Here is an 18,143-nt window from a genome sequence, read left to right as displayed (position 1 = left end):
TTTTAATGAGACTTTGACCAGAAAACGATCGGGGAAGAAAAATTTGTCCGCTAATCAGAGGTGTCCGCTAAATCTAAGTTTTCTGCTTGCTGGCTCCTAGCTTTTTTGTAGTGTCGGCTAATCGGAAAGAAAAAAAAAGCCAAATTAACTATTTTGTGCAAAATATATTGTCCGTTAATTAGAGTATTCGCTAGTGAAGTGTCCGCTTTTTAGATAATTTTAATGAGACTTTGACAAGAAAACGATCGGGGAAGAAAATGTGTCCGCTAATCAGAGGTGTCCGCTTTTTAGAGTGTCCGTTAATTGGAGAGAATACTGTAATTATGGCTTTGAAAAGAGCAAGTATATTAAAATATATTGGCTAAAAGCTTTTTCGTCTGACACTCCTCAGAGCATAAAACGTCAGGATAAGGGTTCAAAAGAACACGATGAAAAATATATACTCAGTTGTGGATCGAAATAGGCCAATCAGAAAAACGCAAGCACCAGACCGTTATAGTTGACCAATCAGTGCTGCATGCCTAATAAAAAATTACCACTGGAGAGAATGAAGTTTGAACGTTGCAGATTTGAATAATTAGGCCTAACTATTGGCAACCTGTTACAAGTAGAAAGATTCAAATAGAACTCCGTTTGAATAAGATGATGCCACGGATCAATGATTGTTTACCGGTGACCTTTGTTGTCACTCTCAAACATATGATTTAGCTAAATTCAAACTTGTTCAGTCGTATAATTTTGGGGAATGCATAAGACGCCCCCGGCAACTCCTCAGCCTGTGAACCCAAAAAAGGTTCTCATCAAAAGGTCCAGGGGGAATGCATCTTACAAGCTGTATCTGTTTAGTCCTAAGCTCTACAAACGATGCTCATTATTAGATTTAGTACATATATATGTAAAGAATTGCTATGGTTGAGCCGCAAGATCAACGTTGGATTTAAAGCATCACACTTAAAGGTGTCTTAATGCTGCTTTCTTCAGATAAAAAATGCTTGGCCTATTTGTTGTTTGTTTGCTTTGTCGTCTTGTCGACTTTTTATGTGCTACAAGGAAATCGGAGGCTTTCGACCAAGGCGATACAAAATCATGACGATGAGAAACTAAGCATTTTTTATGAAACTTGGTGTAAAGTGAGAAGATACATGAAGGATTGGCGGAGAATCAAGCAAGGATGTGACGGTCTAATCGAATGGGGATCTACGAAAAGAGGCTGGGACGAACGAACAGATGCTGGAAGAAGCATAGTAATTGCCATGGATATACGACGCACATGTAAGTGGCGCTATAGCTTAGAAAAACATCATACATGAATATTATTTGCGCTGTTAGGTATCATATCACATCAATTTACGAGTTTGTAGTCAATTGCTACAATTTTCTATGTACAAACTTTAGTTTCAAAATGTGTACCAAAAGGAGGATCTAGATACGAAATTCCATGGTACTAGCTCATATGATAACGTTGTACTAGCCCAATTTTATGGTTCTTGCCCATGCCTATATATGTCAAATCGTCAAAGATAAGACTCAGATTTTTAGCCCAAAATTGTATTTCTATCCATGAAAAGCTCAAATCTGAAATTTATTCTTTTAATAATTATTCAAATAAAACGTACAGAAATCTTGAATGTATATTTTCCAATCGACTTTTTGCATTTGACTCAACATACGAAAAACGCTTAAAGAAAAGAAATAAAAGTGGCGTGTTACGCTGGGAGTATGAGTAGTGACTTTTTTACAATTATATTTGTCAGATGAAATCGAAAAATTTGTACGAACACACAAAGCTTGTATTACAACATTTTCAGTAAGATGACGCCATATAGAAAATCAAAACAATATTCCTCAGTGCTAAATATAAACATGAAATATTTAAGCAAGTTATTCCAATGATGTAAAAGAGGCGTCAATGTTTTCATTAGGCCATTTTACTTGCAGCTGTTTTATTGTTTTCATCTTTAAGTTCGATCACATCAGACAATCATTATTTTTCCATAATCTCAATTTTATATAATTCAGATTTGTTCTTTACATGATGAATAAATATAGTGTATTGGAAGAAGAGCAAACAATCGAGAAATGCCTTACAAACTAAGAATACTGTAAATATCTTTTCCTGTACTAAACAGGATTTTTTCTTGATAACGGGCCCTATAACTTACAAACATGGCTGTACAATTATTATTTCTGGATTTTCTAGTTGGAAAGCATTCGAATATAACATATGCAAGCACTGGTGTACCCTGGGTACAAAACTCACTCTATCTGGTACATACAGGGGTGTTGTGCCATAAAACTAACAAGGGGGTTTTCTGAGCCCCCTGGCACCACACCCCTAATTCAAACAAATCCATGGGCAGGAAAAATTTACTCCAGGATTACTACTGAAAATTTCTGGTTCGTAAATAAAAGCCAAAATTATGGTGACTTTTTAAGGAAAAGACGAGCGGGTATCTGGCTCCACCTCATGATCCTCGACAACAACCTGAAGTTTTTTATACGAAAAAGGAAAAAAGCTGCCTTATTAAAAAACACGAAAAATTCATTTTGCTTTCCTCTCAAACTCACCACTCAAAAATATTAAGCTATTAGTTTTAATTGAAATTCATCTGAAAGATAATTTTACAACATTCTTTAGAACGTCGGCACTTTGTTTAGACAAAATTCATTTTCTGTTTACCAAAGATGAGTTCAGTCGAGTATGGATTGAATCAAGAACAAGTGACAACAGCGCAAAGAAAATCGGAGGTGATTCATGGCGGGTTCATTTACGAGGACCTTCTTCACCATCAGCCACTGTGTTTGATCATCGAAATGGGACTTATGAAGTCGCCTTTCTTCTCATTGAGCCAGGGACATACACTTTAAAGGCATATTTGGAACATTCGTTGTGCGATGGGCTGAAGGATCCCCCGGATAACTGGTTCATTGTTGGTAAGAATCTCCACAAAAATCTTATCAGGGTGTTTTCTGTAATTTGCAATAACCGTGTAGTCTAAAGTCTACGAGCCTTTATTATATGAATTTACTACACCCCTGCTATTTTGGCAGTTACATCAATTCTTTTATATACAACTTCTCGTGAGCTGTAACACAGGCTAGAGAATTCATACTTGCAGCAGGAAATACCATATTTTATAATTAAACAGCTATAAATATTTCGAATGAACGGCTTTGGAGGAAGAGCTGTTGGCGACATCTATTTGAGCATCAGTGGTAATTCAAAGCCGACAAAGAATTAGATCAAGACTTCATTAAGAATTTATGGTTTCGAATTGATGTTAAAATCATTATTCACATACTCTGTCGCCTCCTAAAACCTTGAATTCAATCAAGTATTTGAGTATTGTTTCACACCTGAATAACTGCAAGGGCCTTTCTTGTGATTGTCCGACTATTTTTCCACGCACAACATTAAACAGATTGCAATTAAGTGATCCGATAAATCTTGGTTTGTAGAGGATCGGATGACTTTCTGATCAGCGAGTCCGATATAGTGTGAGTTCTGCATGAACAAGGCCTACATGATTTAAAAGGTTTCTCTCTACACAGGCAATGCGCAAGGAAAGTACCAACCACAGGGAACTCTGGGATTGGACCATGCTTACATTTCCAAGAAACTAAATCCATTGAGACCATTGCAAATCAACATCCAGGAACAGGAATCCTTAGAGTATACCCAAGGTTTTTATCAACAGAACATACTATTATACAGATCTGTTTTCGAAAATGTTGCCTAAACAAAATGGAAAGCTAAAGAAAATCAAAAAGCCTGTGAAAAATGAAGCCAATGTTTAAATGGTAGCTGCGCTTACTTGAACCACTTGGCAACACTTCTTCGACTTAGTTTGATGGAATTATTGTAAACAGCACTTTCATATCATGATAGTCTTTACGTGGCATTAAGCTACATAGAATTTGTAATAGACCTAATTTTAAAAACATGAAATTCTCTTTGTTGCCTCTTCGGCAATATCATATTTGTCAACCTAACTTGCAACATTTCCTGTTAGGTAGTGACCTTTGCAAAATGTAAACATCAAAATTTACAAGGTTGGGACTTTCATGACTCTATGAAACAAAACCTTGAAAACATGGTAACAAGTAACCTCCACGTAAATGACACCTCTCTAAAGGTGCTTATAAGCCATGAAAGTTAACTATATAGAAATCAAACTGTATATCCTTCTTTTGTGTCACAGCCGTCCAAATGCTGATGGAGAATGGCCACAAAATATGTAAAGATAACTGTAGTTTTATATGGGACGGACAAGGTAGATGGATTGATGACCAGTGGCACCCATACCAGCGCAGCAAATGTAAGCTACATTTTACTACATAAAAGCTTTCTTTATTTAATGGGCTTGAATATTGAACATATTTAGCTTAAATGAAAAAAGTCTGCCTATTCGTTGATCATCTTAAGATCAACAATAGACAAACAAGATATCGAATCTAGGGTCTTGCTCTAAATTTGGACTAATTGGGAGCTTCAGCCGGTCGGTTTGCAGCCCGTACGAGTGGACGATTTTTTAAGTGGGTCAGAAATATTCTTTCTGCAAGGCAACCTATAATATTGCGAACGAAACTTTAGAACTGACATAAGAATACAGTACTTTGCAGTAATAAAGATATATGTACATCTATAGTTGAAATGAAAGCTCTATATTAAATCTTTAATCGAGAGGGTAAATCTGCAGCCTGCGAAAAGAAAAGTCAGCTTGGTACTAGTGTATCGGCAGGAAAATCTGTAAACCTTAATTTTGATGCTACTTTGTCGTAACATCAACCTTTCCACCCTTTCCACTCAAGGCCTTTAGGCAGCTTATTTATATTCATACATATATAAATGCTTGTAAAAAGTAAGTTTAAAGTCGTATTCCTGTCGAAGTGAATGCAATAACCCGATTTATTGCAGCGCTCATTGAGACATTTTTTGTTCATATTTCAGCTTTTGAGAAAGAGTCTTCATTACGCCCAATTAGCAAAAACCATGACGGGACATTATGGTTTTACGGCGATTCAGTGATGGCACAATTTTACAATAACATCAAACTCTTTGGAAAACTCTGCCACATGTTCAGTGGTGGCTGTGGACATACCTATAACTGGGTATACAAAATCACTGGTATGACTTAAAATATACTAACTATATGCGTATAATTTTTCGTGAAATCACATAGCTAAATAATACCGTACACCTGCTCTACAGCTAGATTGAACATCCCAAGCACTATTTTTCAAACCCCGGCAATGAATGGGCGACCTTTACAGTCATGTGCTCACGCTTCTTGTAAGCTTACTTCAATCCACAACTGGGTATATATATACTTCCATCTATGTTCTGATGTTCATAATCACACAGTCATTGTTTCATGAACAATGCAAAACCCTCACTCTTGTTTGCCCCTATTAAAATAAAACCCTTTCCACTCCCATTTTGTTTTCAAAACTTGTACATTGTTGCGGCACATAGACCTTTCCTAAGAGAGATATCCAACCTTCTAGGTTACAACACAACGCGTGCAAAAATTGAGAATGATGACAAGGATTTCAATGTAACAAGAATAACTGAAGAGGTTTTGCAAGTCATTTCATCTCCTTGGATCAACAAACCCGAATCAGTCATCATTATGAACTTCGGACTCCATTTTACTGAAAGCTCGTCGTTTTCAAATTATAAAACTTTGATTATGAGGCTGATCAACCTAATCAAACACGAAAAGAGGTTTCAGGGCAGAGTGATCTGGCGCACAACAACGGCCCTGAACAAACACAAACTTGGTGGAAAAGACCAGCATTCTAGAAGATTCCTAACGCAACAGGTCAGCCACTTACGAGACGTTTCATGTTTAATGTGTACAGAATCAAGAAAACGGTCGAGCTTTCCCCTTGATAAGGAACAAAAACTTCCAGACAGAACAATTTAAGCAAGGCACCCTTAGGTGTGACAGTTTCCTCGTGGTCCTTTTCCTCCTCTTGGCCCCTTCTACCTTCCACCTTTTGTACCAGGCCATTTACTAACCATATATACAAATAAAGAATAAAGAATTACCCGACAGTGCACTATAATCAGTTCCCATCAAAAATGAAGTACAGTATAATCCGGTTATAACGTACTTTAAGGGACCGGTGTACTAAGTACGTTATATCCGAAGTACGTTGTAACGAGGGTAAGTAAAAATTGCCTAAAACCAAGCACACCTTTTGCCGGGACCAAGCACACCAGTACATTAAATCAGAAAGTACGCAGTAACAGAGTACGTTTGAAAAAGTGGTCAACAAGAAAAAATGAGCCGATTCTGGCTTATATTAGATAACTGTATTGGTAGGTTCATGTTTGTCTTTAAGCGAAGTACACTATTTCGCCTTTAGATACAACGAGTTCCTAGTTCATGAACGAGAGAGTTCCTAGTTCATTTTGTTTTCTCTTGTTTTCTATTACTGTGACAGACATTGGGAGTTCTTTACCCGGTGACTTGATCTTCTTATGATTGCATTTGGCGTCTCACCGACAAAATGATGACGATAATAAATAGATCTTTTATATAATAAGCGTTTGAGGCAAAGTCATAATATAGTATATTTTCATCACGATATTTTTAAACCCAAATAACTACTGAACGTTTTATTTCTTAATTTCAGCGAGTTATCCTGTTCAACGCCTTCGCAACTAGCCAAATGTGCAACGCAGGAATACCAATTTTAGATTTGTTTCCTTTGACTGATTCTTATCCAAAAGGATCTGGCATTGCAGGCTACCAGTTCGATGCTGTGCATTATGAGCATTCTACATTTGCAAAGGCTGAAAGACTGTTGGAGGAAATGATGAAAAGGAAGGTCATCTAGGTTCAGCCCATACGATGCTTCTGTCAAGAAATGAGCGACAAGATTTGCCAGCCCAACTCTGATGCACTGCACTTTGACACGCTGTGAAAGTGCAAGAACATAGGCTTAGTATTTTCACTATTTTTTTCAACTAGCTGCAAGCTACCATTTTTTAACGCTTAAATGCATTGTGGAAAAACTAGCATTTAAACTCGAAATATTTCGAAAACTAAAGCGAGGGCTAATACCTTGGAAAATAAACATAAGATCTTTGTTGGGGAGCCGAACTAGAGGAATTTTTGTTAATGAGTAAGGCAACCCTCCGTCCTGAAGCCAAAGAGCATGCGTATGGAACGAATTCTTTATTACTCATGCTCAGACTCCAGGCCGGAGGGTTGACTCACTCAGAAACAGATTTTCTCTTGTTCACCTCCTTAAAAAATTCATATTCATCATGTCAATCATATATAACGATTTTTTTACGATTTCTGTCTATTCTAGATAACTTTATTCATTCATTGTAACTTAATTCCTGTAACTTTAATTTTTATAGAAAAATAATGGCAGTTTAAAGTTTTTCTGTACTGTTATATGACGTATATCTAAAGATGCAATATGACCCTGTGAAACTCTTAATCGAAATGTACATAAAATAATTTAGATTGACGTATGAATAATTTTTTAATGGATAGTATTGTAAATACATTCAGCATAAATTTGATAAAAAAATATTTTGTTATTCTAAATCAGCATTTAAAGCCATAGAGATCGTGTTTGTAATTATTGTTTGCGGAAAGCATTGGTTGAAACAAGTAGTATTAAGCTTTTGTCAATAAGCTGTTGTGTACGAAAATGCAAAGATTTTTTCGGAATACAAAATTTAGATGCTGTTTTGTGTATTCTACTGCCATTGTCAATTTTCTGGGCTATAAACGTAATTTTTAAGAACGTTTTCTACCACTCTATTTTTCCCCTTAAGAAATTATTACATGCTATTAAAATATGTGCAATTTTTAGGCCATTTTCTTCATGACTCCAATGGAATTGTTTTCTACTTTCGGAGCTACAAAGAATGCTGCTTTACAGTAATATTATCCAGGGTACAAGAAATACTAAGCGTGAGTTTGTGTATCAGCCAAAGGACTAAGCAAGAGCCAATAATAAGAGGAAAGGCGAAATAACAAGCAAGATTTCAGCATTTGCATTCATCGTCATCCATAACTTGTCGTATATAATCGACTGCAAACTAATCAAACAAATACCTAGTATTTTATATCTACGATCCAAGAAGTACTAAAGTACATTGCATTAGGAATGACAGATCAAAAATGTTAATGTCTCTTTAATACTAGTAAATACGTCATTCACTCGCGTGCAATGACATCAGCACAGTTACGAATGATTTTCACTCTTCTAAAATGCTTGTAGCTTAAGCCGCATACGGGGAAACGTGTGCGTTTAGGTCAACCACTGGCATAGAATTTACTTCATCTAGAAGCATAAACTGTATAAAAACAGTTCAAATAGAGGCTGTTCCAAATAAAGCTAAACCAGTCCTCAAGTTCATCACTATCAGTCCCAGACGCACCCTACGTGAACAGGAAGGCGTAGGCTTTGCAAATATCAATGTCGTTTATACCGGGAAGACAGTATACTGTCTCACTGCATCTAACTATAAGAAAATTCACTGTATTTCTTATATTCTTGATGTTTAAGAGCTAGGCAGCACAAATTTCTTCACGAAGCTAGAAATTTTCAGGAATACGCGGATACAAGGAACCGTTGGCACCAATGCAGTGCAGAATACTGCTCTATTTTTCTTGGAAACATTGTCTTGAAATCCATTTTCCAGGAATCACTAGGGGGATCTAACCTGTACTATCCAGGTGACTTATTTAGGAGACTACCCAAGGTATTCTTCCAGTAGATCCTCCACAGATCTAAAAGCCGCAGCGTTGTAGTGTACAGCATCCCATGGTTTCTTCACGCCACCAGTGCCTTCTGGGTACGAGTCACTCATTGGGTACACATCAAGGATATCAATTCCATTGTTACACATGGTCGATGTTGCAAAAGCATTGAACATTTGAAGGCGCTAGAATAAAAATGAGACGATAAATTTAACAGATATTTATTTTTCAAAATTTTTATAAAGATGGTATTACAGAGGATAATTTTCAAAATTAAAGCAGAAATCTAGCCATGGCAAGAATGGCATTTACCTTAAATGGAGTTTTGTTTCGCCTTCTTGGCCTATTTAACTTCAGGGGCCCACCTGACCTAGTTACCTTGGTTAAAAAAATTCTATCATTTAAAAAGTCATTTCTGTGTTCTTTAGCCGTTTGACATCTTTAATATTCAACTCATATGTGGAATCTTTTGGAGGAGTTGGTCGGAACATGGTTGACAAGGACAACTGCAAGGAGTAAAAAATATTTTTACTGCTATGGATACTTTAGAATGATGTAGATAAACCAAGAAAACACGGAGGGGAGAAAATGGAGGTCTCTATGTTGCTCTATCTTGATTTCCTTGCTTTTGAGAAACGTTTCACAAGTTAAAGGTGTGGAAGAAGACAGGATACTTCTCTGAATCTAAATACAAAGTAAAACGGTCAATGTTCACTTACCGGGACTGTCAAAAATCGAAGCCCTTTCGCATGTCTAGCACCTGTCTTTGGATCGCCATACCTTTCTTTAAATAGCGCTGTTGTTGTTTTCCAAATAGCCTTCCCATGAAAGCCTTGTGGTGAGTTGCTATGCGTCTGGAGCAGGTCAATGACTCTCTCTATAAGTTTTCTATAGCTAGAAAAATTAACTCCTTGCACATAATGTAATCCCATGTTTATAATAATGACACTATGATCGTTCATGGATGGGTCGCTCAAAACATCATCTAGTTCTGAGATGATTCTGTCTATGCTAAAGTCCTTATTGTCCCATTCAGCTTTTGCCTGGGTAATGTTCATGTTTTGCAGAGCATAAACCCAGTTATAAGTATGATTGCAATGGTCAAATACTTCGTGGCAAAGAGCCCTCTTGGCTATAGACTTATAGAATAAATCTCCGACTGAGTCACCATATATCCAAAGTGTTCCATCTCTGTGATCGGTGGAGTCGCGTTCCTTCCGTGCTAAAACGACACCAATACAGCGTTCATATGAAAGTGCTGACGAAAGAATTTACCCGTCAACTTATCGGCGAATAGGCTAACAAAAAACTTGACCTACAATGGTCTACAATGTACCGTACGAATTCGGAATGGTAAAATATAACGGCTTGAAATATACACATTTCAAATGAAATTCTTATTTCAATTAAGTTATCTGTTTAGTAGATTTGCTCCGTATTTGATTCTCGGCGGAGAAGCAGTCTGGCTCAATTAAGATGCAACATACGTAAAAATAAAACTCTTGCCCTGACGTCACAGGTAAGAAAAAAAATTGATAACCAATCTAGTTCAGCGTGTTTTACGTCGAAGAATAACGACCAAATAATTAATGTATCAAAATAACGACTTTGTACATTTGAAAAGAATCTATATCTAACAGAAAGAGTAAGAATTAGTTGGTCTTTCACAAATAAGTATTCCTCACCACTACAGTGATGTGATGCTCAGATGGCTGGTACAAATAACGTTTAAAATTGGGGAACATTTTAATACAACACAGGGCAGAAAGCTTTAAAATACATTTGATAATTAGATAAAGAAATGCTAAAAAACTGTAATTGATCTTCATGGCTGTGAAAAAAGGTATGGCTAAAGAAAATTGTGATCACATACCTGAAAGATGCTCCTTCCAAATGCTGTCAACCCAAGTCCCATATCCATCCCAAATCATGCAAGAGGGATTGGGGCAATACTTTTCCAATACTCCATTCTCCCTCATTTCTGGAAAGGAAGTATTGTAGAGAGTTTCTGAATGAAAGGTTATCCCCACAGGAAAGTTATCAATCTATACAAAAAATACTGAAACTAAGTAACTATCAATCGAACAATTGATCAAAAAAGTAACTAGCTAACTAACTAACTAACTAACTAACTAACTAACTAACTAGCTAACTTACTAACTAACTAGCTAACTTACTAACTAACTAACTAACTAACTAACTAGCTAACTTACTAACTAACTAACTAACTAACTAACTAACTAACTAACTAACTAACTAACTAACTAACTAACTACCTAGCTAACTAACTAGCTAACTAACCAACCAACTAACTAACTAACTAACTAACTAGCTAACTTACTAACTAACTAACTAACTAACTAACTAACTAGCTAGCTAACTAACTAACTAACTACCTAGCTAACTAACTAGCTAACTAACCAACCAACTAACTAACTAACTAACTAACTAACTAGCTAACTAGCTAGCTAACTAACTAACTAACTAACTAACTAGCTAACTTACTAACTAACTAACTAACTAACTAACTAACTAACTAACTAACTAACTAACTAACTAACTAACTGACAGACTGGCTGACTGACTGGCTGACTGAGAGGACAACAAACTAACAGAATAACTAGGATGAAAGTAGTTTTGACCAAGTTATTAACAAGCACGTTTTTCTTTCATCTATTTACTCCTCTTTTAAACAAGACAAGTTAACTCATTGCCAAACTGACTAAACAACTAAATACTTATATGAAAATTAACTATCTTGTGAAATTGAAAAAAATTCACTGAATAACAGTTCTCTAAAAATATAAACCAAAGCTAAGAGGTTGTACCTTCAAAAACTGATACATCAGTTGCGTCAACAGTGAAATTGACTCCTCTTGGGAAATTCTCAAGGAGATAAGGATGCTCGGTTCCAGGCAAAGAGTTCGGATGCTGGTACTTCCCTTGGACGTTGCCTTCAAGGTAAACAAAACTTTAATGTCATACAGACAAACAGCCAGGAAAGTGTCAAAGAAAGTCATTAGAATGACATAAATATGAACAGCAAGATAGGATAATATTGATACTTAACTTGTTGATGCAAGTTAAAGTTGTGTTACCTTTGATAAACCAGTCCACAGGAGGATCCTTCATTCCATCGCATAATGTATAGTCGAGGAATACTTCTGCTTCATATTTTCCTGGCTCAGTTATGAGAAAAAACACTTCATAGGCCCCATTACCATGATCTATCACAGTAACAGGAACATTAGCTCTCCCTCTGATATGTATTCTCCAACTGTCACCACCAACGGTCTTCTTTGTACCGTCTTGTGCCACTGATTGGATAAAAAAGGTACTGTATTGCCCAGATGGTCGTATGTCAGTATCAAAAATATAACTATATGCAGCTGTTGTTATTTCACTTGGTTTCCAATGCGGTTTGTAAGGAGACCAGACAGTATTGTCCTTGCATGGCTCGAGTATTCTCTTCCAATTAATTCTGTAATCGCGTTCTACACACCAATTTCTAAGCAATTTCAGCTCATCCTTTGTCATTAACCACTCTTCTCCATATTTTCTGTAATTAAGTGGTGTGCTTTGTAGATTATTCTCAGACATCGCTAAATCTGAATTAACTGTAGTATCCTGAGAAATCACTGTTCTTTTCTCTTCGTCATTTTCTAGTTTCTCTACAGCAATTTCCACGGAGAAATTTTCTAAGAGTTCTTCCTTATTCTCAATTAGACTTTTCGATTCTTCGTTTGGCATCTCTTTCGGTTCACTGCTTTTAGATGGTCTACTTTGAACTCCAGTCAACGGCTCACTTACAAGGAGCTCTTTTGGTTTCAATCTTTGAACAGAGAATGGGTACAAATTTCTTTTTTTCTGCAATAGTTTATAATTTCTCAAGAACTCCAAAGAGTGCCGTGCATCCTCTCCTTCATATAACTTCATATTGGTAAGGTCTTGTTTATTAGATATCTTCTCCAGCCATGCGTTGATGTTGAGCTTGGAAGCACATATCGCATTAAGCCTTTCTAAATTACTCAGGTTGACGATCCTTGTCGTGTACAGCAGTGTTACTAAACATATTACTGCGACTAGCACCATGTAGAGGTAGCATCGCCTCAGTGTTTCATTGTGCATTTTAGCAACGTTACTGGACAGCCAGAGCTTAGCATTAACTAACTATCTCTGGCGCAGGCTTTAAAGGCCTCGTTAATGATATAAAGAACTCAGTAAACATTGCTTGTAGCTTGAAAATCCTATAGAAAAAAGATAGAATTAATCGAGAGAGATGAAGGCCTGCAGCAAGCATTGACGTGTAATTACTCAAGATTATATATTATCAATTATTCCTGATATTGGAGCAAAATTTTTAGGAAGAGGTGACTCAAAAATCCAAAACACAAGCAAATTTAACTTCAAGAAGATAAAACACTTAAGTAACTTAAGTAGGATTATTAAGTTGCCTAATGTTATGAAAGCAAGAGTTTCACGCAATATTCCATTGCAAGATAATGTGCTGCAACTCTGTCCAAGATTCACTTGGTCTTAGAACATGTCGAAAAACATTTGCACTTTAAGATTACATATTTTTAATATGTGTTTATTATATGGTCATGGCAACAAGAAGATCAAAGATCGAAAAATTACACCTCCCCTAAACAACACCTGTAATCTAGTGATAATTAAGTCAGAAAGGAACAATACGTTCAAAATGAATAACAACTCACCGCAGATTCGTCCTCTTTCTCTGGGTAGGCCTGAATGTTTTGTTTATATCTTCTATTTGTGCAGCTGAAATGTTTACGCTTCTCAATTTTCTATTAATTTTGAGTACAAGTCCATCGATAATTAGGCTAATTTCCTCACGATCCTTTAATAGAAAGAATAATTATTCTCTCATATACTGACCTGGCCTATTTGTTTCATAATTAGGTTAATTCAATAAGGGGCACTAGACATTAATGCAAGAGGCCTAACTTTGCAGGTACCAGCTGCGACATAATAGAAATGCCCGAGACCTTTCCTAAAGGTCAAATAATTCAGACCTTCGATTATTTTCTTGAATAAGTCTGTTACATTGCCTTTGTCGAAAATTAGCTTTCTTTTCCAATATCGTGCAATACTGATCCTGTTTCCTGGCGAATGAAAAGCTAGGCCTTTGATAAGAGAACTGGTAACAAGATTTGGGTCTTACATCATATGCAAGATTAATGAGTACATCCTGCACCTGGAGATACAGTCCCCTTCTATTTTCAGCTTATTGTATTTACAAAATGCTTGCATGGTAATGATTAAATGTTGAAAAAAATCATTTAAAAAATTTAAGTTGTATTTTGTCTGAAACAGTGACGTGAAAATTACTCACGTAAGAGAGGAAACCAAATTAATTAGTTAAGTAATCTTCGACTGGATAGCAAGAGTTTTGAGAGAAGATCTTTACCTTTGTGTGCCAATAAGTGGGATTCGAAAACAATATGTCTAAAATAGCTGGGAGCGAGGTCAGATCAAAATACTTTGCTTAAGCGGGCAGCTAGTCAAACTAAATAAGCTGGTGAATGTGTTTCAAATCCTGAATGCGAAAAAAACCAACATCACTCGCATTATATATCACATTATATTACACCATGGCACCATATATAACTTTGCATTATATTACAATCATATTACCACATAGGTCTCAACTCAATCCCAATTCAGTTTAGCCGAAAACATAGACAACTGAATCAGCTGAGAACTACTGAATCAAGTATTTTCATCTACTTGTGAGAAATCTTGCAAATGAGATATAGCCAAGTCAAAAACTCTTGAAAAGTTGCTTGAAAACTCTGAAATGTAACAAAAACTCATCCTATTCGTTGGACACCAAGGCGTGCAGATCTCTGTCTTTTCTTTTAAAGCTATTTTAATTCTCGTTCTCAAAGAGTAGACCTCAGCAGCAGAGAAGATGGGGGAGAATTTTTACATTTCAGCGTGATAAATTATTACAGCTTTGATAAATGATTACGTAAGAAACGACTCTTTTTTGAAGACCGACATCTACATTTGGGAACAATCTTTTACGTCGGTCGAAAATATTTAATTGACAAAACAGGAACTGATTGCACCTAAACAAAAAAGAGCTATTGGTAAAACAATTATTCAATTAATAGACGATTCTAAAGTCCCCGCCTCAATACAAAAACATTTGAGGTGGCACCATTTATAAAAGCGCTACAAACGAAGCATTCACTGCTATATTCTCAAGGGGTGACGAAAAACGCCGGTCGGGCGGCAGCTTTCTGTATGATCACCTGGAAAGTGCCAAAAGCGTAACTGCAGGATTCAGATACAACAAGGTGATCATATGGAACACAAAACAAACATACACGAAGAAGTGGAATTCTAGATCGTCGAATGGAAATCGTCAATATAAAATAATGTGCTTGACTTTATAATCTATGTTTGTTACCGCCAAGGATATAGAGGCGAAGGGACTGTAAACGACTGCGAAAGCACGTATACATTTTTCAGAACGTTTTAACCAAATGTGAAAAATACCAGATAGACTCTTCATCAATGAAAGTTACAAAATTGTTCGTGTATGGAATGATGCTCAATTACTCTTGAGTTCAAATTTCGAAATGAAAGATTCTAGTCTGTCCATGTTCGTATTAGTCAACGGCAAAAGACTCTCAGTGCACAGAAGAAAGGAGCAAAACAGGACGAAACATGCTAAACGTAACCCAGTCTCACCCTACAATTCAAGGGCGTCGAGCAGTACAACAACAGTTTCGAATGAACACAGTTGCGGAGTAACAATGCAAGACCTTAGGGCTGCAGCGATGAATTGTATCAAAAACTCTAACGCTACCCGAAACATTCTACACCAAAATCACATAACTGGAAATATGGTTGGATCGGCGCTTGCACTAGCAACACAAAATTCCGAATCAGGTAAAGAGAGAACCCTGCCAGCAATCTCTAATAATGGTCCTAGCACTGAGGCCCTCAAGCCAAGAAAGGAAGCTTCTATCAATACGAAATGCCCCATTGTCATAAGCTTGAAAAAAACACTTGAAAAGCAAAATGAAAGAGAGCGGTATTGGAAAAGAAAAGGCATGGAATTGCCCCAGAAAGAAAATTTAAAACTGCCAACTTTGTCCCAAAATGCATTATTTCAGCATAAGAAACAGAAATATGAAGATTTTGAGGCTCAAGAGAGAGGGAAAAAAGCAAGAATCAGATGTCTGAAAAGACTGATAATGCCACGTATGTCGATGTATTAAATAAACTATCGAAGAAACTTTGCTTATTTGTGATTGCAGATGCAACTAGTGCAAGATGCAGTTAAAATGATCAACCCCATTTGACGAATTTTGCAATGTAATATCCTTAATTTCTATTGTCTTCAAAAAAGGATTTCCCCTATTGCATACAAGCAAATCAATTTCTTAAGTATGAGATTGAGACAAAAATTAAGCGGGAGTAACATCACCACTCAGATCTCTGTCCTCCCAAAATAGATGATTGGTAGGTTGCAAGAGAAAAGCTGCAATCCCTGCCAAAAGCCTTGGAACACTAAAGGCAAATTTAGCCACCCCCCCTCTCCCCCATAAGAACAATGTTGATTTACAATAGAAAAAAGAGAGAGGTTATTGAGTACGCTTTTTCTTGTGGCCTGTATGACATGACAACTATCAACATTGTTTTGGGGAGAAAGAGGGTGGAAGTAGAAGTAGTCGACCAAACAAATGAAAAATAGAAAAGCATAGCTTTAAGTGTTGGATGTTCCAAGTAGTTTTGGCAGTGACTGTACGTTGTTATAATCGAAACTCTAGAAAAAGTGTAAAATAAACTATCCAGAACTCTATTCAAGCCTCTTTATAGAAATTCTAGAGGACAAATTTGTTCGAAAACAGTAGTGAGTAGCCGTGGGCGCTCCCCTAATCAAGAAGCAATGCACTTTTCATCTTCCTTGTTTTTAAACAACAATTACAGAAATTAAATGGACTTGGAAACAAAACCTTGCAATATATAATGATAATATTTTGCCGAGTGTTGCCAAGCGTTTCACTAGCATCAAAAGGGAAACTTTCAAAAGCATTTAGTCATGTTCCTCTTTCAAATAAAATCTATTTTTTTCATCTCAATCATTGTCATTACACATTACAATCTTTGTTTATATCAACTGTGCATTGAATTCCAAAAACACAAATTTTTGCACATAAATTAGCAACTAACATCATGAATAACCGTTCGAAAACAAGATGATGAGATCTCAAATTTGAATATTATGTATGACGTAATCTGGAAAATTGAATATTTCGAAAACGATTGTATATAATCTGGTTTGCGTTATTGTACTTAATCTGCTCTAAATTTTACAACTTTTTCATTAATTTCTTTTCAATTATACAACTCAACATTTTCACATAAATTACAAAGGTTACTTTGTTAGAATAACATTGCTTGAAAAAATACAAAATAAACAAAGCAAATGTTAGTAACTATGAACTGCACTAAAATTCTAAATAGGTTAGAAAATGATATTCAACTAATTTTAGTTCAAACAGATTGTGATTTCTCTGAATGGAGTCATAAGATCGTTGGGGATGGGGGGAAGTGGGATGGGAAAAAGTGGGATGGGGGAGGGGGCTAAAGCCTACGCTTTTTGACAAAACAACTTTTTGGATGGCCTTCGGCACGTTAAACGTTTGTCAAATATCCGAAAAAAGCCCAAATTTGCCGACATGAACGCGATTTGAGGGCCCCTGCCCCAATGCCCCCATAATGACCATCACTGATACTAACCACGACTGATTCTACTCTAATCTGCAAGAGCGGTCTGGGGACAAAACAAGCCAACATAAGCCTGCATTACAGTACTAGGCAAACATAAAACGCTGGAAACTACTTGAATCTAACAGAAACACTCAGCCATCTTTGATAGCTGTTCTGACCAACCTTAGCTCAGATTTCTAATCAAATAAATAAAAAAAAATAGGTTTCATAACAACCAACTGGTGGAAACGATTAGCATAATAGTAAGTAACAAAAACACATAATAACAAATTGAAGCAATTTTTAAGTGGAAATTTTTATGAAAATAAAGTATCTTTGGAATACCTGTTCATGTCGAAAATGAAGTTGTCTTTTGTCGTCTTTACTATACGTTTGCTTCTACGATTAAATTCCACTTCATCTGCTGGCATTGTAATTAGAATGTCTAATGGCACACGGGATTTTTGAAAACGAAGACTGCGACGGATTGTGGCACTGCATCTTTCTTTAAGCTGTCAAGGAAAATATGAAGATAAATTACAAACATGATTTTCATCAAATCATATGAGAGTAAAGGGAACCAATTAAAACGAAGCCAAATCCTCTTAACTGAATAGCAATGAAAGCAACACAGAACCGTTCTTATATTCTAAA

General features: G+C 36.3%; 3 protein-coding genes across 4 annotated transcripts in view; 1 reads left to right on the top strand and 2 right to left on the bottom strand.

The window, feature by feature from the left end:
* The window catches only part of LOC135690937 (uncharacterized), a 29,878-nt gene that overhangs the window by 786 nt on the left and 10,949 nt on the right, over positions 1 to 18,143 (bottom strand). Inside the window, exon 14 of one of the 2 annotated variants that reach the window (XM_065208636.2) lies at positions 17,835 to 18,001. In XM_065208636.2, the coding sequence (XP_065064708.2) occupies positions 17,835 to 18,001 (167 nt within the window). Of the gene's footprint in view, positions 1 to 14,078; positions 18,002 to 18,143 lie in introns of those variants that run through there. The other variant, XM_089110676.1, reaches the window with a different exon arrangement.
* LOC135690954 (uncharacterized) lies at positions 242 to 8,889 on the top strand. Its single transcript, XM_065208655.2, has 7 exons — positions 242 to 1,272; positions 2,686 to 2,934; positions 3,553 to 3,684; positions 4,203 to 4,319; positions 4,952 to 5,128; positions 5,509 to 5,825; positions 6,646 to 8,889. The coding sequence occupies exons 1-7, from the start codon at positions 966 to 968 to the stop codon at positions 6,847 to 6,849; spliced, it is 1,503 nt and encodes a 500-aa protein (XP_065064727.2). The 5' UTR covers positions 242 to 965; the 3' UTR covers positions 6,850 to 8,889.
* LOC135690929 (uncharacterized) lies at positions 8,732 to 13,886 on the bottom strand. Its single transcript, XM_065208628.2, has 6 exons — positions 13,457 to 13,886; positions 11,837 to 12,985; positions 11,567 to 11,692; positions 10,612 to 10,719; positions 9,458 to 9,960; positions 8,732 to 8,923 (listed from the first exon to the last, which is right to left on the bottom strand). Exons 2-6 carry the CDS (start codon positions 12,864 to 12,866, stop codon positions 8,732 to 8,734), a joined length of 1,959 nt encoding a protein of 652 aa, XP_065064700.2. The 5' UTR covers positions 12,867 to 12,985; positions 13,457 to 13,886.

The sequence above is a fragment of the Rhopilema esculentum genome, chromosome 10, assembly GCF_057945365.1.
Source record: "Rhopilema esculentum isolate cy_ngs chromosome 10, ASM5794536v1, whole genome shotgun sequence".
NCBI classification, from domain to species: domain Eukaryota; kingdom Metazoa; phylum Cnidaria; class Scyphozoa; order Rhizostomeae; family Rhizostomatidae; genus Rhopilema; species Rhopilema esculentum.
Note: the sequence above shows the minus strand (reverse complement) of the source record. Positions and strands in the feature narration are given on the sequence as shown.

Coding starts and splice junctions, on each gene's coding strand:
- LOC135690929 (XM_065208628.2), bottom strand. CDS start 12,866: ATGCACAATGAAACACTGAGGCGATGCTACCTCTACATGGTGCTAGTC. Junction 11,693..11,836: donor TGTGGACTGGTTTATCAAAG/GTAACACAACTT, acceptor TTTACCTTGAAG/GCAACGTCCAAGGGAAGTAC. Junction 8,924..9,457: donor TTCGATTTTTGACAGTCCCG/GTAAGTGAACAT, acceptor TTTTTATTCTAG/CGCCTTCAAATGTTCAATGC.
- LOC135690954 (XM_065208655.2), top strand. CDS start 966: ATGCTGCTTTCTTCAGATAAAAAATGCTTGGCCTATTTGTTGTTTGTT. Junction 5,129..5,508: donor CTGGGTATACAAAATCACTG/GTATGACTTAAA, acceptor CCAACCTTCTAG/GTTACAACACAACGCGTGCA. Junction 5,826..6,645: donor GAAGATTCCTAACGCAACAG/GTCAGCCACTTA, acceptor TCTTAATTTCAG/CGAGTTATCCTGTTCAACGC.